The 25,165-nt window shown below is 45.3% G+C and overlaps 1 protein-coding gene across 3 annotated transcripts in view; it reads right to left on the bottom strand.

Annotated features, from left to right (window-relative positions):
- Positions 1-364: 364 nt before the first annotated feature.
- The window catches only part of STPG2 (sperm tail PG-rich repeat containing 2), a 639,920-nt gene continuing 615,119 nt past the window's right edge, over positions 365-25,165 (bottom strand). For all 3 annotated transcript variants that reach the window (XM_066574018.1, XM_066574020.1, XM_066574019.1), the window contains exons 14-15: positions 10,621-10,775; positions 365-574 (exon numbers count right to left, since the gene is read on the bottom strand). In XM_066574018.1, coding sequence (XP_066430115.1) covers positions 10,644-10,775 — 132 coding nt within the window. In that variant the 3' untranslated portion in view covers positions 365-574; positions 10,621-10,643. The remainder of the gene's footprint in view (positions 575-10,620; positions 10,776-25,165) is intronic.

The raw sequence follows: 25,165 nt of genomic DNA, 5'->3' as shown, positions 1-25,165 counted from the left end.
ACCAGTAGAAATCCCATCCCCATTCAATGCAGGAAGTCCCACACATATATCCTACAGGTCAGTACAGAGTTCTTTAGATTCCATGGCACATGAGAGCGGAAAACCCACCAGAGTGTCTGTGTTAACATCACGACACCGGACATGGTGCCTCATCTGGGTTTGTGAGGGGCTAATGAGGTTGATAACTAGACCTCAGATGATTGCCAACATGTGGTATGGTCTGATAAACCACAATACCAATCCCAGTACCAAAATATTGTCTTCTGTTATTTCTTATTTATTCTTCTTTGATGATTAACACTTAGAAGATACTGCCAAAGAAGGAATGTAAATTAAAGAAAGTCAATGATACAGGTATTTGATCATACTATTGTATTGGACTAATTTGTATCATGGGTGAAAACAAAGTAGAGAATGACTAAAATCTGTAATTGAGTAAAATACTGTTAATAATCATCATTGTGTTTGAAAGGAATCACACATTGTGGTTTGATGCGTCATGTGAGGGACTCTTCTGATTGATAGGAAGCATCTGTAGTACTGTAGATTGCAGGATGCAGCTCTGGAGATACAACTGTGCAAAATAATGGAGAAAGTAATAAAGAGTCAAAGTTATATACACACACATTTCAAATTATTTCTGTATAGAACAGTTCCTACGGTGGCTTAGTCTAAATGTTAAAGCACATACAATGTTTTATTTGCTGGACTAGTGAAGTCATATATAGATCCCAAATACGGTACATTAAATGTCAAAATAGAAAGCTTTTTCCCTCGCACCGAGGCTTTTCATGTGAGAATGAAATAGACATTTATTATAATTCATATAAAGTGTGTTCAGACTTTTGCTGCATTTCGCTAGTTTTTCCACTGCTTTTTTATATGTTGCATTTAAAAACTGTACATTTCCAGGACTCATGATGATTCTTTACATCCTGCCCTGTTAAAATTAGACTGCAGTTTGATTTTCAATGGTTAACAGCATAGCATTGAAAACCACATATGAATCCCAAACCATGATCATCGTTGGTATGTGAGCTACCATGTTATCCTTTTTCATCCGTGCATTTCTCTGGATATTTTCTAGAACTTTTTCTATGAAACACAACACAGCCATGATCATGGCAACATGACTTGTATCTTGAGCTGTAGCTTTTTTTCTAGTTGTGGCAAAATGAAAGCTGAACTTGCAGAACTCTTTAAATTAACATTCCTATCAATTAACTATATATTTCAGACAATTTCTGATGAATCTTCTGCAAGCTATTCTTTGCTTTTTTCCTCAAGCCTTGTCCTCTTGCTGCATCATTAATTAGATCATGTGCACTCAATGAGGGGGAGCTAGGAGTCATCATTGTAACTGCAATGGTTCATTAACATGTACAATAAAATTCAAATGCTTAATTTAAACTTCCCACTTTTGTCTTTCTGACCACAAAATAGATAACGCGTACCTAGATGAGCTTCTTATTAGTGAAAATCTCAACAATATGTTGCAGGACTCACAGGCAAAGTTTCTAAAAGTCTGTTCTCCCCAAATATGGTACACCCACCACAAGGGCATCGCTACAGATGTTTTATCCTCTGTGTTTTTTATTTTTATTTTCTATTTCTCTTTTTACCTTTTCTCTCTTGCATCAGCTTCACCTCTTCATTAATATTGTCTCCTCAGCTGATGGATTTCAGTCCTATGTTTATTATCATATTTAAACTGACTTGTCCTTGTACTTTATTGCTTCTACTGTTTCTCATGCTACAATAGCATCCAAGAATGTTTGTATTGCAAATTAATAAAAAAAATGGAAACCAAGGTACAACGAACTTAGAAGATTCAACAAAAGCACAACTTCTAGGTTCTTTTCCTTCTGAGCAATTCAATCCTTGCGGCGCCTTCACATGCAATGTAATTGGTGTGGGCATTCTGCAGCAGGAAACCCACAACGATTAGGCCGGAAAACTGCAGTGGCCAAATCTGCATCTAAATGGTGTGGATTTAGCTATGGTCTTTCTTAAAGATCAGCTGCAGGATTCAACCCTCGTATTTCAAGGTTAATAGAAATGCTGCAGGTTTAAAATCTGTAGCATTTTTTAAAGAAGGTTGTGGCTTTATTGTGGAAAATTTCACAAATTTGAAGGAGACTTTTAAAATCATCTCTGTATGGCTTCTACTATAAGTCTGCAGAATTTCTGCAGTGATTCCGCTAGCACAAATTCCACTGCGCTTATGCCACATGCAAAGGTGGCCTAAGGGCTCATGTCCACAGGCAAAATGTGATTTAAAATCCGCAGCGGATCTCCCGCGCGCGGATCCGCACCCCATAGGGATGCATTGACCACCCGCGGGTACATAAATACCCGCGGATCGTCAATAAAAGGCATTTAAAAAAAAATGGAGCATGAAAAAATCTGGACCATGCTCCATTTTCATGCGGGTCTCCCGCGGGGACGGCTCCCGCGGGCTTCTATTGAAGCCTATGGAAGCCGTCCGGATCCGCGGGAGACCTAAAATAGGAATTAAAAGCATTTACTCACCCGCAGCGGACCGCGAAGCTCTGCTCTTCCTCACGGCCGCATCTCCCTTGCTTCGGCTCGGCGGATGTGCCCGGCGCATGCGCGCGGCACGTCGACGACGTGCCGGCGACGTGCCGCCGGCGTCAGGAATTCATCCGCCGGCCGAAAATGAAGATCCGGCCGTGAGGAACAGCTGACATTCCCCGCCCGCGCCGGATAGGTAAATACTTTTAAATTGCTATTTTCGGCGCTCATGTCCGCGGGGCAGGAGGGACCCGCTGCAGATTCTCCATGTAGAATCTGCAGCGGATCTGATTTTCCCCGTGGACATGAGGCCTAAAGGGGTAGGCTTCACAATGACAATACCAGTCCATATGTCTTATTAAGGCACATAGACAACATACATTCAATTGTTGATGAATATCTGGACAGCTCCGTTACCCCACCCCTGCGATAACAGCTGCTATAAGAGACAATATCGGGATGTAAACTTTATATACTCTCAGATAAATGAGTTTTAAACCTTTTACATTGTATGTTTCTCCCTTACGTTGTTATTAGAGTTGAGCGAGCACCAAAATGCTCGGGTTCTCGTTATTCGGGACGAACTTTTCGCGAAGCTCGAGGGTTCGTTTCGAGTAACGAACTCCATTGAAGTCAATGGGCGACCCGAGCATTTTTGTATTTCGCCGATGCTCGCTAAGGTTTCCTTGTGTGAAAATCTGGGCAATTCAAGAAAGTGATGGGAACGACACAGCAACGGATAGGGCAGGCGAGGGGCTACATGTTGGGCTGCATCTCAAGTTCCCAGGTCCCACTATTAAGCCACAATAGCGGCAAGAGTGGGCCCCCCCCCCTCCCAAAAACTTTTACTTCTGAAAAGCCCTCATTAGCATGGCATACCTTAGCTAAGCACCACACTACCTCCAACAAAGCACAATCACTGCCTGCATGACACTCCACTGCCACTTCTCCTGTGTTACATGCTGCCCAACCGCCCGCCCTCCCCCCCACAGCGCACACCAAAGTGTCCCTGCGCAGCCTTCAGCTGCCCTAATGCCTCACCACCCTCATGTCTATTTAGAAGTACGTCTGCCATGAGGAGGAACCGCAGGCACACACTGCAGAGGTTGGCACGGCTAGGCAGCGACCCTCTTTAAAAGGGGCGGGGCGATAGCCCACAATGCTGTACAGAAGCAATGAGAAATAGAATCCTGTGCCACCGCCATCAGGAGCTGCACACGTGGGCATAGCAATGGGGAACCTATGTGTCACACACTATTCATTCTGTCAAGGTGTCTCTGCATGCCCCAGTCAGACCGGGCTTTTTAATTCATAGACACAGGCAGGTACAACTCCCTATTGTGAAGTCCCTGTCGACCGACAGCATGGGTGGCTTCCTGGAACCCACCGGCGGTACATAAAAATATCCCATTGCAGTGCCCAACACAGCTGAGGTAGTAATGTCGTGCTTAATGCAGGTGGGCTTCGGCCCACACTGCATGCCCCAGTCAGACTGGGGTTCTTTACAAGTGGACACAGATGCATTTATCATTCCCTGTGGACCCACAGCATGGGTGGGTGCCAGGAAGCCACCGGCGGTACATAGAAATATCCCATTGCATTGCCCAACACAGCTGAGGTAGTAATGTCGTGCTTAATGCAGGTGGGCTTCGGCCCACACTGCATGCCCCAGTCTGACTGGGGTTCTTTACAAGTGGAAACAGATGCATTTATAATTCCCTGTGGACCCACAGCATGGGTGGGTGCCAGGAAGCCACCGGCGGTACATAGAAATATCCCATTGCATTGCCCAACACAGCTGAGGTAGTAATGTCGTGCTTAATGCAGGTGGGCTTCGGCCCACACTGCATGCCCCAGTCTGACTGGGGTTCTTTACAAGTGGAAACAGATGCATTTATAATTCCCTGTGGACCCACAGCATGGGTGGGTGCCAGGAAGCCACCGGCGGTACATAGAAATATCCCATTGCATTGCCCAACACAGCTGAGGTAGTAATGTCGTGCTTAATGCAGGTGGGCTTCGGCCCACACTGCATGCCCCAGTCTGACTGGGGTTCTTTACAAATGGAAACAGATGCATTTATAATTCTCTGTGGACCCACAGCAGGGGTGGGTGCCAGGAAGCCACCGGCGGTACATAGAAATATCCCATTGCATTGCCCAACACAGCTGAGGTAGTAATGTCGTGCTTAATGCAGGTGGGCTTCGGCCCACACTGCATGCCCCAGTCAGACTGGGGTTCTTTACAAGTGGACATATGTAGGTTAAACTCCGTGTGCACCTACAGCATGGGTGGCTCCCTGGAACCCACCGGCGATACACAAAAATATCCCATTGCATTGCCCAACACAGCGGATGTAACGTCAGCTGTAATGCAGGTGGGCTAAAAATTCATTTGATTACACTGTAGGCGAGGGCCCACAAAAATTGCTGTATCAACAGTACTAATGTACATCCAAAAAATTGGCCATGGCCAACCAAGAGGGCAGGTGAAACCCATTAATCGCTTTGGTTAATGTGGCTTAAGTGGTAACTAGGCCTGGAGGCAGCCCAGTTTAACGAAAAATTGGTTCAAGTTAAAGTTTCAACGCTTTTAAGAGCATTGAAACATATAAAAATTGTTTAGAAAAATTATATGAGTGAGCCTTGTGGCCCTAAGAAAAATTGCCCGTTCAGCGTGATTACGTGAGGTTTCAGGAGGAGGAGCAGGAGGAGGAGGAGGAATATTAGACACAGATTGATGAAGCAGAAATGTCCCCGTTTTGGATGGTGAGAGAGAACGTAGCTTCCATCCGCGGGTGCAGCCTACGTATTGCTTACGTATCGCTGCTGTCCGCTGGTGGAGAAGAGAATTCTGGGGAAATCCAGGCTTTGTTCATCTTGATGAGTGTAAGCCTGTCGACACTGTCGGTTGACAGGTGGGTACGCTTATCCGTGATGATTCCCCCAGCCACACTAAACACACTCTCTGACAAGACGCTAGCCGCAGGACAAGCAAGCACCTCCAGGGCATACAGCGTGAGTTCAGGCCACGTGTCCAGCTTCGACACCCAGTAGTTGTAGGGGGCAGAGGCGTCACGGAGGACGGTCGTGCGATCGGCTACGTACTCCCTCACCATCCTTTTACAGTGCTCCCGCCGACTCAGCCTTGACTGGGGAGCGGTGACACAGTCTTGCTGGGGAGCCATAAAGCTGGCAAAGGCCTTGGAGAATGTTCCCCTGCCTGTGCTGTACATGCTGCCTGATCTCTGCGCCTCCCCTGCTACCTGGCCCTCGGAACTGCGCCTTTTGCCACTAGCGCTGTCGGATGGGAAGTTTACCATCAGTTTGTCCACCAGCGCCCTGTGGTATAGCATCATTCTCGAACCCCTTTCCTCTTCGGGAATGAGAGTGCAAAGGCTCTCCTTATACCGTGGATCGAGCAGTGTGTACACCCAGTAATCCGTAGTGGCCAGAATGCGTGTAACGCGAGGGTCACGAGAAAGGCATCCTAACATGAAGTCAGCCATGTGTGCCAGGGTACCTGTACGCAACACATGGCTGTCCTCACTAGGAAGATCACTTTCAGGATCCTCCTCCTCCTCCTCTTCCTCCTCCTCAGGCCATACACGCTGAAAGGATGACAGCCCAGCAGCATGTGTACCCTCACCAGTGGGCCAAGCTGTCTCTTCCCCCTCCTCCTCATCCTCCTCATGCTGCTCCTCCTCAACGCGCTGAGATATAGACAGGCGGGTGCTCTGACTATCCAGCGACATACTGTCTTCCCCCGGCTCTGTTTCCGAGCGCAAAGCGTCTGCCTTTATGCTTTGCAGGGAACTTCTCAAGATGCATAGCAGAGGAATGGTGACGCTAATGATTGCAGCATCGCCGCTCACCACCTGGGTAGACTCCTCAAATTTTCCAAGGACCTGGCAGATGGCTGCCAACCAGGGCCACTCTTCTGTAAATAATTGAGGAGGCTGACTCCCACTGCACCGCGCAAGTTGGAGTTGGTATTCCACTATAGCTCTACGCTGCTCATAGAGTCTGGCCAACATGTGGAGCGTAGAGTTCCACTGTGTGGGCACGTCGCACAGCAGTCGGTGCACTGGCAGATTAAACCTATGTTGCAGTGTCCGCAGGGTGGCAGCGTGCGTGTGGGATTTGCGGAAATGTGCGCAGAGCTGGCGCACCTTTCCGAGCAGGTATGACAAATGGGGGTAGCTTTTCAGAAAGCGCTGAACCACCAAATTAAAGACATGGGCCAGGCATGGCACGTGCGTGAGGCTGCCGAGCTGCAGAGCCGCCACCAGCTTACGGCCGTTGTCACACACGACCATGCCCGGTTGGAGGCTCAGCGGCGCAAGCCAGTGGTCGGTCTGCTCTGTCAGACCCTGCAGCAGTTCGTGGGCCGTGTGCCTCTTCTCTCCTAAGCTGAGTAGTTTCAGCACGGCCTGCTGACACTTGCCCACCGCTGTGCTGCCACGCCGCGTGACACCGACTGCTGGCGACGTGCTGCTGACACATCTTGATTGCGAGACAGAGGTTGCGTTGGAGGAGGAGGAGGAGGAAGGTGCTTTAGTGGAGGAAGCATACACCGCCGCAGATACCACCACCGAGCTGTGGCCCGCAATTCTGGGGGTGGGTAGGACGTGAGCGGTCCCAGGCTCTGACTCTGTCCCAGCCTCCACTAAATTCACCCAATGTGCCGTCAGGGAGATATAGTGGCCCTGCCCGCCTGTGCTTGTCCACGTGTCCGTTGTTAAGTGGACCTTGGGAGTAACCGCGTTGGTGAGGGCGCGTACAATGTTGCGGGAGACGTGGTCGTGCAGGGCTGGGACGGCACATCGGGAAAAGTAGTGGCGACTGGGAACCGAGTAGCGTGGGGCAGCCGCCATCATGCTTTTGAAAGCCTCCGTTTCCACAAGCCTATACGGCAGCATCTCTAGGCTGATCAATTTTGCAATGTGCACGTTTAACGCTTGAGCGTGCGGGTGCGTGGCGTCGTACTTGCGCTTGCGCTCAAACTGTGGCACTAGCGACGTCTGGACGCTGCGCTGAGAGACATTGCTGGATGGGGCCGAGGACAGCGGAGGTGAGGGTGTGGGTGCAGGCCGGGAGATGGTAGTGCCTGTGTCCTGAGAGGGGGGTTGGATCTCAGTGGCAGGTTGGGGCACAGGGGGAGAGGCAGTGGTGCAAACCGGAGGCGGTGAACGGGCATCGTCCCACCTTGTGGGGTGCTTGGCCATCATATGTCTGCGCATGCTGTTGGTGGTGCCTCCCCAGCTGATCTTGGCGCGACAAAGGTTGCACACCACTGTTCGTCGGTCGTCAGGCGTCTCTGTGAAAATCTGCCACACCGTAGAGCACCTTGACCTGTGCAGGGTGGCATGGCGCGAGGGGGCGCTTTGGGAAACAGTTGGTGGATTATTCGGTCTGGCCCTGCCTCTACCCCTGGCCACCGCACTGGCTCGGCCTGTGCCCACACCCTCACTTGCCCCTCCGCGTCCTCGGCCGCGTCCACGTCCTCTAGGCCTACCCCTACCCCTCAGCATGCTGTATTACCAGTGATTTGATTTCCCAGGCAGGAAATAAATTGGCGCAAGCCTGCAGGTCAAATATAATTTTTTCGCTTTTTTGCAAAGGGAAGGACCCACTGCGTATATTCAATGAACAATAACTTTTAGAACTGTAGTGTGGCCCTGAAAAAGTGACACACAACTTTAGTGTAGCAGAGTTATTAACTCTAGCAGAGCAGGTATTTGCCAGTCAGGAAAGACAATGGCGCAAGCCTGCAGTAAACCGTAGCTGGTTGCGTCTGATTTTTGTACGTTGTCCACGCAGCACACACGTACACGGAGACCTTAGGACTGACACAGGCAGGCCAAATATAATTTCTTTTCCTTTTTTGCAAAGGGAAGGACCCACTGCGTATATTCAATGAACAATAACTTTTAGAACTGTAGTGTGGCCCTGAAAAAGTGACACACAACTTTAGTGTAGCAGAGTTATTAACTCTAGCAGAGCAGGTATTTGCCAGTCAGGAAAGACAATGGCGCAAGCCTGCAGTAAACCGTAGCTGGTTGCGTCTGATTTTTGTACGTTGTCCACGCAGCACACACGTACACGGAGACCTTAGGACTGACACAGGCAGGCCAAATATAATTTCTTTTCCTTTTTTGCAAAGGGAAGGACCCACTGCGTATATTCAATGAACAATAACTTTTAGAACTGTAGTGTGGCCCTGAAAAAGTGACACACAACTTTAGTGTAGCAGAGTTATTAACTCTAGCAGAGCAGGTATTTGCCAGTCAGGAAAGACAATGGCGCAAGCCTGCAGTAAACCGTAGCTGGTTGCGTCTGATTTTTGTACGTTGTCCACGCAGCACACACGTACACGGAGACCTTAGGACTGACACAGGCAGGCCAAATATAATTTCTTTTCCTTTTTTGCAAAGGGAAGGACCCACTGCGTATATTCAATGAACAATAACTGTGTTGTGGCCCTGCCTACACAATTCTGTCCCTGTAGTATCAATGTAGGGTGCAATGCTCTGCACAGACGATTTTTAGAAAAAAAAAAATATGCAACACTGCTAACAGCAGCCAGCACAGTACTGCACACGCTTAAATTTGGCCCTAGAAAGGACCGTTGAGGTTCTTGAAGGCTACACTCACTCCTAACACTCTCCCTGCCTATGCACCACTTCTGTCCCTAATGCCGGGTGCAATGCTCTGCACTGCCGATTTTGAGGAAAAAAAAAACAAAAAAACACTGCTAGCAGCAGCCTGCACACAGGTAGATGTGGCCCTAAGAAGGACCTTTGGGGTTCTTGAAGCCTACACTGACTCCTAACGCTCTCCCTACAGCAGCACCAGCACGATAGTACTTTCCCTCAGCTAACTCACAAGGCATGTGTGGCGAGCCGCGGGAGGGGCCGACTTTTATACTCGGGTGACATCTGATCTTCCCAGCCACTCACTGCAGGGGGGTGGTATAGGGCTTGAACGTCACAGGGGGAAGTTGTAATGCCTTCCCTGTCTTTCAATTGGCCAGAAAAGCGCGCTAACGTCTCAGAGAAGAAACTGAAAGTAACCAGAACACCTCGTGGTGCTCGTTACGAGTAACGAGCATCCCGAACACCCTAATATTCGCACGAATATCAAGCTCGGACGAGTACGTTCGCTCATCTCTAGTTGTTATACATTTCTTAAAACAGACCTGTTGACAATAGAGGAAATAATAACAGCATGTGCTAAAAGCCTCCAAGCTCTCTGGGCTCTAACAACAGGTCTTTGTCAACATAGTTTTGTAACTTTTCTTTTCTACTTATCAATTAGGAAGCTATCAAATCCCTAAATATGAGAGTGTGCTATAAGTACTGGATTCAGTCCATTTCTTGTGAAAGACTGCCATCTCTATCTCAACATCTGTGATACATTCCCCTGCCTATATTTTGGAATAGACAAGAGAGGCTACATTGGATACAAACCAACAACCCTGATATGGCTGTGTCATTTCTGCAGATGTCCAGCAGTTACTGCTTAAATCAGCAACCGTTACAAAATAAAAGGTTATGCTCAGAAATGCATTTTCTTTATAGGAGGTCCAATAAATGTAGGCCATTTTTAGCCTGGAAGGAATATATGTTCTCGCTCAGATGTCTACTTTTATCCTGGTAAAAATTATATGTAAACGCTTAATACCATTACTGTGCTCCTTGAAGAGATAACATAGCAGGAAGCAGAAATAATAATGCACTGTTAAATGTAACTCTTTCTGTCTCCTGAGCTACTTACATGTTACTGTATTGCTATTATCTACAAATTGTTGTTCTGCACGTTTCAAAACTACATCCTGGGAGTTGAAGTTTTACAACTGAAGACTACTGCTGTATTGCTTAGCCAAACTCCAACTTAACCAGTGTGCTCCTGTATTTCAATATTTAAAATGGGGGTACGTGTCAAAGGTGCTTAATGGTTCCAAGTAGTACATTATATTATTTGTACGTTTGAGAACAAAATGATTAATAAACATATACCTTCTTAGCAGAAAATGTGTTTCAATAGAGTTAAACGAGTACAGCTTTAGTAACTAAGCACTTACCATGTGTAACTGTTTATAGCAAATCATACACTCAAATAGAAGAGCTGCTTCTCTGCCTGATTTTTTGGAGGAATTTCCACATGACTCAGCAAGGGGTTTGGAAGTGTGGCATTAAACGTCCCTTTCAGTACTGTGTCCTTAAAAGCAGGGCTCATCTGTAGGAATAGGCAAGGTGATACAATATTACAAATATAAGGTTATTGTACTTATATTCTGGTATTTGCAAACACAATAATACATAATTCACACAACCGCACATAGCCTGGATTCTTATAATCCTTCATCATTTGAACCCAGTCTAATCACCAATCCAGTGCTTTCTCTTGTGTATAGACAGGCTGTCAGTCTCACCTGCAGTATAGGATTTCCTGTTACTAGAGAATTGCCTAAGCATTTATCAAATATCGCCTGGCAGCTTTCAAATAGCTCCCCACCGAGTTTCCCGCTCCTTGTTTCTCTGTATGCCCCTTCATATGTAGAGTGCTGCTAAAGATATCATCTCTAAGGGACCAGGAGTGCAGTCATACAGTAGGCCAGTTCATACATTGATTAGCTGCAGTGTTATCATACTCGCTTAGCACACTGCAAGTCTCTGCTATCTGTGTTGGTGGAGTGCAGAATCTCCAGGGTATTTCTATGAGCTGTTGCTTCACACTGCTCTTCCTGCCTCCTGCTTGCGTAAACTCTTACAACTGGAAGACAGGGAAGAGCAGTGTGAAACATCTCATGAAGACTCTTTAGGATTCTTAGGATTCTGTACTGAGGGTGGCTTCACACAAGCGTGTTCTTGTGCGTGCGTCTATTTGCAACACTGCATTCCCTATGGTGTGTTCACATGTCCATGCTTTATAGGCGTGTGCCTGCAAAGACAGGACATGCGTGCTCAATAGGAAATGCATGCATTGTTTTCAATGGAGCTGCGGCTGCTGCCAGTAGCTCCATTGGAGACAATGGTCTGCCGACACCCCTGCATTCTTTTTCAGGGAAGGGCTTTACATATAAGCCCTTCCCTGAAAAAGAAAGATTTTAGTGTAAAAAAAAATAAAAATAAAAAATATACTTACCTGTCCGCCGCTGGCGTGACCCCCGTGAGGATGAAGAACACATCTGCCGCATGCGGCAGATGTTTCCTTCATCCCCACTAGTTAAAAGAATTCCCTGCTGCTACATCTGCCACATCTGTGACAGATGCAGCAGAGGAATTCTTTAATTCTCTACTGCAGCTGTCAAACATGTCAGCTGGGTTAGAGGATTCTGCTGTCGGCAATTGATTTCAGGGAAGGGCTTTAAATATAAGCCCTTTCTTGAAAATCAAGTAAAAGTGGTTTAAAAAAACAAAAAAAAATAGATACTCACCTTGCTTCAGCTGCCAGGGCTCAGCCGAGTCTTCTCCTGCTGTCCCCGCCTGTTGAAAGAGCTGAATGTGATTGGCTGAGGTGCTCAGCCAATCACAGGCAGCTCTCCCCGAATGAATGACGGGCGAGAGCTGCCTGTGATTGGCTGAGCACCTCAACCAATCACATTCAGTTCTTTCAGGAGGCGGGGATTTAAAATCCCTGCCTGCTGAGAGATCAGCACCACAGTGCAGGGGGCAGCAGGAGAAGACGCTACTGAGCCCCGGCAGCTGAAGCAAGGTGAGTATCTTTTTTTAAAATTTTTTAAACCACTTTTACTCGATTTTCAGGGAAGGGCTTATATTTAAAGCAATGAAATCAATTGCCGGCAGCAGAATCCTCTACCGCAACTGACATGTGTTACAGGTGCGGTAGAGAATTGAAGAATTCCTCTGCTGCATCTGTCACAGATGTGGCAGATGGAGCAGCAGGGAATTCTTTTAACTAGCAGGGATGAAGGAAACATCTACCGCATGCGGCAGATGTGTTCTTCACCCCAGCGGGGGTCACGCCAGCAGCAGAGAGGTAAGTATATTTTTTATTTTTTTACACTAAAATCTTTCTTTTTCAGGGAAGGGATTATATGTAATGCCCTTCCCTGAAAAAGAATGCAGGGGTGCCGGAAGAACATTGTTTTCAATGGAGCCGCCGGCAGCAGCCGCGGCTCCATTGAAAACAATGCACAGACCTGCATTCACGCATGTTTTTGCACGTACATGGGTGCGCACCTATGTACGCACCTATGTACGTGCAAAAACACATTCGTGTGAAGCCACCCCGAGTCAGGGGAGATTTCTAACAAAAGTAGAATAATTCTATGCCACCGATCTATCACTTGTTGCCCCTGGAATTCAGAGCAGAGCAATTACTCCCTGAATCTTGTCAACGTAATGAGACTCCACCATCTCTGTCTCTGAAAATCAAGTGACATAATGGGAAGTGTAGGCTGCAGGCGGAGCTGGAATTAGGCGTGGTAAACACTGAAATTACTCAGGGCCCCCATCTCCAATGGGGCCCACTGCTTCGGCACTTTTTTTCAGCTGTCTGACCATGGAAGCAAGCAGGCCGACAGCTGAAAAGCAGAGACAGCATGGAAGAGCAGTACTGAGGAGTGCTGAGTATGTAAACTTACCCTCCTGGTATTGCTGCACTTCTGCTTTGTCCCAAATGTCATTATACTGTGATCAGAATGGAGCTGCTCCTGGTAGGTTTACAGGAGACAGAGAATTTAAGAGGAAGAGCCAAGGCCTTCCAGGTACTCAACTACTATTTAAGCCTGCTAAAAAGACATCATCAGCCAACAAATGAGCATTTGCTCATTTGTCAGCTGATTGCTGGCCCTTTTACATGGCTTAATGATTGAGTAAATGAGCGTTCAGGCAAACATTGGAGTGTGATAACTGGGACATGTAAAAGGCCTTTCAGAGAGCAAATAAACTATAGAAGCAATTATAAGCTACTTGCATGAATTTGTAGCTAATTTAGATTGTAATAGAGGAAAGACAAAACCTTTGCTCTTTCTCTATGAGCCTTGACAAATTAGATAAACATGTAAATAGATATGGCAATGATTTACAGTTTGTTGGTTGTGATCGCCTTTTGTTTTCTTACAGTAAAGGCTGTGTATATTAAAGTCTATGAAAAAGGAAACGACAACCAGCATATCTATTGGAAAGGCCACTTGTATAAGTAAAGCCTGGAAGATTTTAATAGATTGCTACAATATGTTACCTCTCACTATGCTAAAGTCTACTGGGATATGAGTAGATTAACAATGGAGTAGCGCATCAGACAAATAGAGAGATAGCAGCACAAACAAGTAATTGGAAAGCAGAACAGTTGTAATAAAAATTGACTGAGGGCAGAGAAAAGGTCATTTGACACTTCATTTTCAGCACATTTTACCGGAATTCTTAAAGATAATGAAATGCAAACCGTCAGACTACCTGGTATGATAATTAAGTCTTAGAACTACCACAACTATCTCAGTTAACTATTAGCAGTAAATTATGTAGACTGTCAGTACTCAATAAAATGTATTCACTTATTAGTAAATGCAAATATTCTCACAGATTGTCATTATCTAAGGAGTAAAATATGGACAAAATATTTGACCCTTAGTATATATCAGTAAACACTTGACTTCCTAGACAAACATTTGATACTTGTATTTTCTAAATATTGAGAGCGCTTATTTTTAAAATTACCAGTCTTAACTTAAATAATATATATTGGCATAGACAGCAGCCAATCATGAATTACTGCTCAGAGGGGCAGGGGAAGGAGGGTGTGGAGGGCATGCTCCTTATGTATACAGTGAACTCATTACTTGGTGTCCAGTGCATTCTTTGGTAACTCCTATTAGCCAAATGGCAAAATATTTTTGTGCCTTTTGGGCTAATAGGAAAGCGGACTTGTCTCCATACTAGGATTTTTTAGATCCAACTTTTAATTAAATTATGACTGTGAAATAATGTTATTTGATGACTCAATCTTTTCACACATTAGATTTCATTTATGATGATAGTGATTGCTCATCCTCTCCCCCTTCTCTGCACACAGACCTAAGTGAAATCTATAAATACAGTGTTTCTGACCCAACTTCACGTGACAATAGCTCCAATTGTACAAGAATTTTGGCTTTTAAAAAATACCACAAACCATGTCAATAGCACCGATAGAAATAAGTGTATGGGCATTTGAAGTATAACAAGATCTGTTCATCCAAAACTGTAATATATTTTGCCTGTAGAATGGACAGAGCTCAAGGTAATCTTTGGGAAGAAGGCTTAGAAAACGATAACCTATTGGCAACTTTAGATGCTAATTTGTCTACAAATGCAATAAACAATATCAGTGACTTAAAAGGGTTGCCTACATCGCTCAAATAACTCAGCTAAGAAAGGTAAGATAGAAGAAATTAATAAAAAGAAGCATTACCTAGCTGTTATATCTCAGGTCACTCCAGCACAGCCACTTTAGTCCTCCCCGCTGGCCTTTGGTTATATAGCTGTAGCAGTGACATGTTCATTGACTCATGTGACCACTGCAGCCAATCACTGACCTCAGTAGTCTTTGACTTTCCAGTGGGAACAAAATATCCCAAAATTCAAAAATAAAACAATCTCCAGAATCCTGCACTCTTCCCTCCTTGTGACTATTTAGGACCCCTGTAGTATCTGTTTCCACACATTATGGACAAAATGTCCCTTGTACAGCTAAATTAGTCACTATCTGCTGTAGTGGTGTCCCTAAGGTCAAAATATAATTGTGGTTGGTTGTGTAAACTGATGGGGGATCAACAAGGAAAGGCAATGGTGGTGAATTCTAGGTAAGTACGTTAAGAATGTTATCATCTCAGCACCTTGGACCATATTTTATTCCCATAAACCTCCTTAAGCTTGCCAGTTACATTACAGGAACCTATAAAGTTTTGACACATAAGAAATGCTATGCTGAAAAAAAATTACTAAGTCTTCACATCTACTTAGTTTCCACATTTCATTTTGTTGAATCCAGGTCTGGCTTAGAGCCCAAACCAACTATCTGACATTGTTCAGACAGGTATTTACATAAGAAGTGTGCAAAACTTGAAATTTATAAATTCACTTTCATTGCATTCAGATGAATGATTCTGTTGCCCACATGACAAGTTATTTTAGCTTCAAAGGATTCGTCTCTTTCATCTAGCAGATTGTGCTTGTCTCTACAAGTCACTACTGACAGCCTAGGACTAGTCCGATAGTGTTTCTCATAAATATGTATATGACGATTATGTATCATTGCCTGGCATTACATGTGTATTTACAGAATGTTGTAAATAAACCTAAGCACTATGCTTAAAAAAATAACTTGAGTCTTTGCACAAAACCTTAAAACAGATAGAGATTACGTAGACTCACTATATCATTCTGAACCAAGTTATTTGACCCACAGTATTTTAGTACATGCAGACTTAAAGAAACCCCATTAGTTTTTCTGACATTTCTGTCTTAATAAATATTGTGAATCATCATTTCTTGGAATTTTGCACTGTGCTTTTCTTTTTATTCTTTCGTCAAAAGTCTGAATAAATTTAAAACTTGCTGTTACCATTTAACTTTTTAATGGGGTATGTCCCTACACAGGTTGGCACTGTCAGCACTGATTAAACAGCATTAGAGTATAGGATCATGACTGACTGGAAAGGGGAATAGTAGCACTGAGTCAAATTCATGCATACTGTACACTTCCAGGAGGAATAACAAAAGACTGAAACAATGCAGGGTGCTAAGAAAAGGTTCTACAAAGTTAAAGAGACTCTGTCACCTACTTTTAGCCATATAAGCTTCACTTATGGGCTGAAAGTACGTGACCGGTTGAGTGTGAGTATGTCATTGTTATACTTACCTTGCTATTTATTCCCCCATATGAGCGCCCTAAATCGCTGCTGAATGCATTGAGGAAGCTGCTAAGTAACCCACCTGTTCTCATTTTAAAATGGGCGGACTACTTAGTGTGATGGTCAATTTATAAAGTTATTCACATAATGTTATCTTCATTATCTTAAAGGGAACCTGTCACCTTGGAACAGCGCCATAAACTAAGTTGTGGTGCTGTTTGGGGAGATGACGGGGCTCAGGTAATGTATTATTCACAAGCACACAGTGGTCTAAAAAGAGTCAGATTTTTCGACTGCACATGGACTTCACTGGGGACACTGTGGGAATGGGGAGCGGGTGAGTAATAACAAAATGCATCCCCTGGCTCCCCATCACCTTCCCGAACAGCACCATGACTTAGTTTAGGGTGCTGTTCTGAGGTAACAGGTTTCCTTTAATATATTGGAAGAGAGGGATGTGGTATTGTGAGAAATTGTGAGAAAGGAGACGCGGCCTAAGAGCAACACTCTGCAACAAAACTGCAACATTAGGGCTCAAAATGTTGGTGTAAATGAAGCCAAATAACAAGTGGTGTAATCAGAAGTCCTCAGGCTTTTGTCTCTCGCGGGCCACATTTTATTTTTAGTGATGTTACAAACCTCATCATAGCAAACATGTAGTACAAGAAATCATTAAATTCAAAGATTTTCAAAACTTTCAATGGTATAATATGAACATGTTAAAGTGGCTGTATTAAAGGTCAAAATATGTTTGCAATATTGTCAGTGTGGAAAACTAATTGTAACCAAAGCATATGGTTACAATACAGGACTCCATTGCGAGCCACTGTTTGGGGACCACAAGTCTAAAGATATTCCAGATTTATCATCCAGAAAGAGACATTCTGTTAAATTTGATTATGTTAGACCATGTAGTCTAAGATTAGTAAATCTAGTCTATTGCCTTCCGTGAGTTCACAAGAAAACTTTCTGGCAACTTTATTCTTTAAGGGTGCATTCACAAGAGCGTGTACATGTGCGGTTATAGGTGGACACAAAACCACGCATCTATTAGAATCATTGGTTCCCTATGGTGTATTCAAATGTCCGTGCTTTACAGGCGTGCATACGCACGTACCTGTAAAAGATAGGACATGCGTGCACCATAGGTCCGTGGTGTACGTCAATATTCCCCAGCGGGGAGTCCCCTTGTCATTGAACACTGTGACAGCACTGTCACAGTGTTCAGTGACAAGGGGACTCCCCGTGGGGAGTAGAGAATCACCTGCCACAGCTGTTACAGCTGTAGCAGAGGATCGCGATGTTCTCCCATTGCATTCAATAGGGCCGCAGCTGCTACCAGCAGTCCCTTTAAAAGGAATGGGTGGCCGGCAACCCCTGCAGTGATTTTTGGGGAAGGGCTTTAAAAATAAGGCAATGGGCACAGCCCTGCATTCACGCATGTTTTTGAACATACGTGGACGCGCAGTTTTGTGTGCAACTATGTACGCACACGCTCATCTGAATGCACCCTAACTGTTTCTATGCAGCTGTTTTTCCTTATTGTACATCACAGAAGTGATCTAGTACTTACCAAGCACTTAATATATAACATGATCATTGAGACTAATACAAATGCAGTGAACCTTTTCTGCTGTCTGCATAAGAAATCGATTTATTCTCCACATTTACCCACACAGCTGCAGACTATAATTCAGCACACAAGTGTTACAAAAAAATTAACATTTAAAATCATATTGGTTGCTACTTGTTATTGTTAGATACATTTTCTTTGTGAGCCTGTTACTCTGGTCTTGTGGTGACCACACACCTTCCATAGTTGTTGGCTCTTTTGGCCAACAGCTATTCTTCCTGCCTCTCCCATAAACATGTATGTTCTAAATGGGGACGGGAGAGTAGCCTTTGCCACTCTTTTCTTGCCGCGGCTTGCCTCCTGTCAGAACAAAAGCATTGGCAGTGAAATTTAACATAAACTATTGTTTTCTTCCCTGACATCATCCACTAGGGGACAATTGAGAAGATTCCAGATGGTTGTCTGGTGCCACCGAAATTTGTGAATATTAATCCAATGTGTGTGCGGGTTTTTTTAGCCATATCCATGCCATAAATGTCCATGAGAGGAAAAAATGAAGAATTTACATGTGATGAATTGTCAATAAAAGTTAACTCAAACATTTACTCTTTAGTATCTTACATAAAAGAAGAAAAATATCTTTAAAAATCCCACTGAAGAATTTTTTTTTCCTGGACTATTTTCGCCATGAATTGGACTAGATAAATAAAATGTCAAGGCTTTCCTTATCTGTATATATCATCGCAATATAAGTAATGTGAGAAACCAAGATAGCAGATGGGACATAGGGCGCATTTAATATGAACAACCCTGGCTTGGAATCCTACTTCACATTTAATATTACTTACTGTAAAGTACAAAGGAATTTACCAACTCATAAAGAAATGCCTGACACACGTTGAAGATATTGGAACATTCATCTCACAGTAACTTATAACATATAGCACTAGCAATATACTGTTAATGATTACTTGATAACATATCTTTACAAGCAGGACTCTTTAAACCCTTAGAATGTAATTATTTTTCAATACGTTGCATATATCCAAACCGGCTTTTCATAGTCTGGAGTCTCTTATAATTAAGCTCGTGATAAAGAAAAAATCTGTTCTAAAATTTATGCATTGATAGCCAAGAAGATTACTTCCATTCACAAGAATCTAATCCATCATATTGGGCTTGTATTAATAAGTGCTGATTGCTGCTGCTTTGGTTTGAGCAATAAGAGTAATAAGAGACATAATCAGTTTATAAATAATTAAGGTCATTAAGCTGCTATTAATGTAATTACATACTTGAAATGGTACTACATGTTAACGTAACAGCTGCATTCATCGCATTATTTCATAATGTAATTGGAACAAACTTTCTTTTAATTTTCCAATGTCTATATACTTCAAACGGATTTGGTAAACAAAATAAAGAAATCTTCATTTATTTCTTCATCAAACAGACTTAAAGGGGTTGTCCGCACATTGGCAAGAGGCTGCAAACAGTTTAAAGAGCAACTCTGGTGTTTTTGTTTTTAATTCATTAAACAGCTAGCCCCCCAGTATATATAAAATGCTTGTACTGCATTATTAGTTATTCATTTCTATCTGAAACTTCCTGGAGTCCTTCTCCTCAGGTGGGTCATGGGATCTTATTCTGACCACCTGAGATTTACTTATGTTTATGTGCTTTCAAATTAGTCAGTTTTTCCAGTCAGCATAATTCCAGTGTGATGGACCCTATCACAGAAGCACTTTAGAGGGGGACAGAGAAACTCCCATTACAGTAATTGTCGATTAGAGACTTCTATCACACAGTTATAATGAAAGGAGATATTAGTTCAGTCTCCTGATTGCATACTCATGGTCTATAGCTTTTTTTATGTGAATAAAGAATACAGATGGTAATAACACTGTCCTCCCTGCTGGCAGAGATGGTATAGTCTCTAGCTAGTCATGTGATGTTGTGCTGATGCATCATGGAATTTATAGCACAGGTGAGTGACAGAGAAAGCAGGGAGATATCTGAGCATCAAGACGATGTCTGATAAGTATCAGATAGCAGACCGCAATACTTGGAAATAACTGCAATAAACATAGAAGATGTTCAGAGCATAAGAGGCAAACAGGTGAGGCGTGAAGATGGAAAAATGTGTTTTTGCTAGAGTGTCCCTTTAAAATGCAGGTTTAACCTTTAGAAATAGTTCTAGAGCTTGAAAATGCAGTTGAATCCTCTCTCAGATGTCACAGAGCAGACTGCAGTTACTGAGAAGCTGTTTCTCAGCAGAGAGAAAAGGAGAAGCCGGAAGACAAAACAGTCTCAAGTGGACTGTCTTATGCCCCTTTTACAGGGGACGATTCCTGTTTGCCTGAGTGAACAAGCTGGTAATGTCACCCCCAGAGGGGTGAGAGATATTACCTGCAGTTGTTTATCTGTGCCGGCCCTCTGAACTGCTCGTTCCAAATCTCGTTTTCAACCATCCAAGAGGGCCACAGTAATTTTCTAATTAACCCTTTCTAATCCAATTTGTATACTGGTTTTCCTAGGGGGCTTACTATGTTTCTGTCATTATACAACAGCAGTTTCTGCTGGCTAAAGCCAGTACTGCATGAGGTGACAAGTTGGATAGGCTCCCACAGTAGACGGGCTGGCAATATACAATAAGAGAACCCGGACGGACGTCTTCCAACATCGAAGCTGTACAGCCTTAAATCATAATGTCTTCAGACGTCAGACAGTGGATTGGAAAGGGTTAATGCACACTGTGCGCTGCTCTCTGATTGGCCAATGCTGAGCACTTGAGCAGTTCTGGCCAACGAGGGAGCAAGAATAGTAGATCAGTAGTCTAACACTGACAACGGTTTGTGGGTATTAGGTAGTCTGAAGATTGTGTCGGCCAACTATGATGACTAAAAATATCACCCAGAAATAGTAGATCAGAAGAACAGCAAAGAAGAACTGCAAGTAATATACCGCTTTCCATTCCAATCCTGAGAAAAAAATTTGTTCTGAAACTGGAGAGTCACTTTAATCCAGTACCACACATTAACAATAGCAGAAGTTAACACACCAGGACTGTGTTACATGTATGTACATTTAAGCTGTTTTAGATCATTCTCGGATATAGATGTTCATAATGATTTAAGGACTTGTGAAAAGGTTGATATTCCTGATTATGTTATAGAGATGAGCGAGCACGCCTAGGTGAAGGCAGTTATTCGAGCGAGCATCGCTCTTCTCGAGTAACTGCATACTCGTCTGAGAAAATTTGGGGGGGGGCCTCTTCCCCCCCCCCCCCCCCCGCAACCCTCTCTCACCCCCGCCCCGCCCGAATTTTCTCAGACAAGTATGCAGTTACTCAAGAAGAGCGATGCTCGCTCGAGTAACTGCCTTAACCGAGGCGTGCTCGCTCATCTCTAGCTATAAAGCATTGCCACATGCAACGATCAGTGCAGAATAAAGCTGGATTTACACCGGCAAGCTTAGTATCGGTCTGAGAAAGTTGGACCAATATCACGCTGGCAAGCATCAATTCTGAATGAATAAATTTTGTGAGAAAAAACACATCGCATTATATCTCTGCACATGGGATTTTAATGTTATTTCAAAAGGAAACAAAAAAATTGGATCACATTTGCATGAAAATTGCATCTGCACGCAAATGTAATGCAATGCATAGAAAATCATGTACGATACCAAAAAATAGCACATGCTACAATTCTTCTATCTCGCAGCTCTGCTGGGAGAGAAAAATCGTCTGTATAAATGCACCCATTATAAACAATAGGTTATTACTAGAGATGAGCGAACGTGTTCGTCCGAACTTGATATCCGTGCGGATATTAGGGTGTTCGGGATGTTCGTTATTCGGAACGTGTTCGGGTTACTTTCACTTCCTTCCTTGAGACGTTAGCGCGCTTTTCTGGCCAATTGAAAGACAGGGAAGGCATTACAACTTCCCCCTGCGTCGTTCAAGCCCTATACCACCCCCCTGCAGTGAGTGGCTGGGGAGATCAGGTGTCCGCCTAATATAAAAGTCGGCCCCTCCCGCGGCTCGCCTCAGATGCCTTGTGAGTTAGTGAGGGACAGTGCTGTTTGTACCGGAGCTGCTGTAGGGAAAGAATTGGTAGTTAGTGTAGGCTTCAAGACCCCCAAAGGTCCTTATTAGGGCCACTGATAGCTGTGTGTTGGCTGCTGTTAGCAGTGGCAATTTTTTTTTTTCTCAAAATCGGCTCTGCAGAGCGTTGCACCCGGCATTAGGGACAGAAGTGTTGCATAGGCAGGGAGAGTGTTAGGAGTGAGTGTAGCCTTCAAGAACCTCAACGGTCCTTTCTAGGGCCATATTTAACCGTGTGCAGTACTGTGCTGGCTGCTGTTAGCTGTGCTGCATATTTTTTTTCTTCTCAAAATCGCCTCTGCAGAGCATTGCACCCTCCATTGATACTGCAGGGAAAGAATTGTGTAGGCAGGGCCACAACACAGTTATTATTCATTGAATATACGCAGTGCGGCCTTTTGCTTGTAAAACAAGTGAAAATAATTCTATTTGTCCTGCCTCTGTCCGTCCTAAGGGCGGTGGACACGTGTCGGCTGCGTGTGCAACGTTTAAAAATCAGACGCACCCACCTACGTTTTACTCCTGGCTTCGCCATTTGCTTTCCTTAATTGGGAAAAAAAATACCTGCTCTGCCAGAGTTAATAACTCTGCTACCCTCAAGTTCTGTGCCACATTAGCAGGGCCACAGCACAGTTATTAAACTTCTCATGTTCATTGAATATACGCAGTGCTGCCTTTTGGTGGAAAAAAACTGAAAATAATTCTATTTGTCCTGCCTCTGTCCGTCCTAAGGGCGGTGGACACGTGTCGGCTGCGTGTGCAACGTTTAAAAATCAGACGCACCCAGCTACGGTTTACTGCTGGCTTCGCCATTTGCTTTCCTTAATTGGGAAAAAAAATACCTGCTCTGCCAGAGTTAATAACTCTGCTACCCTCAAGTTCTGTGCCACATTAGCAGGGCCACAGCACAGTTATTAAACTTCTCATGTTCATTGAATATACGCAGTGCTGCCTTTTGGTGGAAAAAACTGAAAATAATTCTATTTGTCCTGCCTCTGTCCGTCCTAAGGGCGGTGGACACGTGTCGGCTGCGTGTGCAACGTTTAAAAATCAGACGCACCCAGCTACGGTTTACTGCTGGCTTCGCCATTTGCTTTCCTTAATTGGGAAAAAAAATACCTGCTCTGCCAGAGTTATAATAACTCTGCTACCCTCACGTTCTGTGACACATTAGCAGGGCCACAGCACAGTTACTAAACTTAGATTATTCATTCACTAGAGGCAGTGGGGCCTTTCGTTTTCAAAAAAGGGAAAAAATTATATTTGGCCTGCAGTCTTGCGCCAATTTATTAGCTGCCTGTGAAATCAAATCACTGGTAATACAGCATGCTGAGGGGTAGGGGTAGGCCTAGAGGACGTGGACGCGGCCGAGGACGCGGAGGGCCAAGTCAGGGTGTGGGCACAGGCCGAGCTCCTGATCCAGGTGTGTCGCAGCCGACTGCTGCGCGATTAGGAGAGAGGCACGTTTCTGGCGTCCCCACATTCATCGCCCAATTAATGGGTCCACGCGGGAGACGGTTATTAGAAAATGAGCAGTGTGAGCAGGTCCTGTCCTGGATGGCAGAAAGTGCTTCGAGCAACCTATCATCAACACGCAGTTCTGCGCCGTCCACTGCTGCAAATCCGAATCCTCTGTCTGCTGCTCCTCCTTCCTCCCAGCCTCCTCACTCCACTACAATGACACCTGCTCAGGAGCGGGAACACTCCCAGGAACTGTTCTCGGGCCCCTGCTTAGATTGGGCAGCAGCGGTTCCTCTCCCACCAGAGGAGTTTATCGTCACTGATGCCCAACCATTCGAAAGTTCCCGGGGTCCGGGGGAAGAGGCTGGGGACTTCCGCCAACTGTCTCAACAACTTTCTGTGGGTGAGGAGGACGATGACGATCAGACACAGTTGTCTTGCAGTGAGGTAGTAGTAAGGGCAGTAAGTCCGAGGGAGCAGCGCACAGAGGATTCGGAGGAAGAGCAGCAGGACGATGAGGTGACTGACCCCACCTGGTGTGCAACGCTTACTCAGGAGGACAGGTCTTCAGAGGGGGAGTCAAGGGCATCAGCAGGGCAGGTTGCAAGAGGCAGTGCGGTGGCCAGGGGTAGAGGCAGGGCCAGACCGAATAATCCACCAACTGTTTCCCAAAGCGCCCCCTCGCGCCATGCCACCCTGCAGAGGCCGAGGTGCTCTAAGGTCTGGCAGTTTTTCACAGAGACGCCTAACGACCGACGAACAGTGGTGTGCAACCTTTGTCGTGCAAAGCTCAGCCGGGGAGCCAACACCAACAGCCTCACCACCACCACCATGCGCAGACATATGATGGCCAAGCACCCCACAAGGTGGGACGAAGGCCGTTCAGCGCCTCCGGTTTGCACCCCTGCCTCTCCCCCTGTGCCCCAACCTGCCACTGAGATCCAACCCCCCTCTCAGGACACGGGCACTACCGCCTCATGGCCTGCACCCACACCCTCATCTCCGCTGTCCTCGGCCCCATCCAGCAGTGTAGTTCAGCGCACCGTCCAGCCGTCGCTTGCGCAACTGTTGGAGCGCAAGCGCAAGTACGCCGCCACGCACCCGCACGCTCAAACGTTAACCGTCCGCATAGCAAAATTCATCAGCCTGAAGATGCTGCCGTATAGGGTTGTGGAAACTGAGTCCTTCAAAAGTATCATGGAGGCGGCGGCCCCGCGCTACTCAGTTCCCAGTCGCCACTACTTTTCCCGATGTGCCGTCCCAGCCCTGCACGACCACGTCTCCCGCAACATTGTACGCGCCCTCACCAACGCGGTTACTGCCACGGTCCACTTAACAACGGACACTTGGACAAGCACAGGCGGGCAGGGCCACTACATCTCCCTGACGGCACATTGGGTGAATTTAGTGGAGGCTGGGACAGAGTCAGAGCCTGGGACCGCTCACGTCCTACCCACCCCCAGAATTGCGGGCCCCAGCTCAGTGGTGGTATCTGCGGAGGTGTATGCTTCCTCCACTAAAGCACCCTCCTCCTCCTCCTCCTCCTCTGTCTCGCAATCAAGATGTGTTAGCAGCAGCATGTCGCCAGCAGTCGGTGTCGCGCGGTGTGGCAGCACAGCGGTGGGCAA

This window comes from Eleutherodactylus coqui, chromosome 7, assembly GCF_035609145.1.
Source record: "Eleutherodactylus coqui strain aEleCoq1 chromosome 7, aEleCoq1.hap1, whole genome shotgun sequence".
Taxonomy (NCBI): domain Eukaryota; kingdom Metazoa; phylum Chordata; class Amphibia; order Anura; family Eleutherodactylidae; genus Eleutherodactylus; species Eleutherodactylus coqui.
Note: the sequence above shows the minus strand (reverse complement) of the source record. Positions and strands in the feature narration are given on the sequence as shown.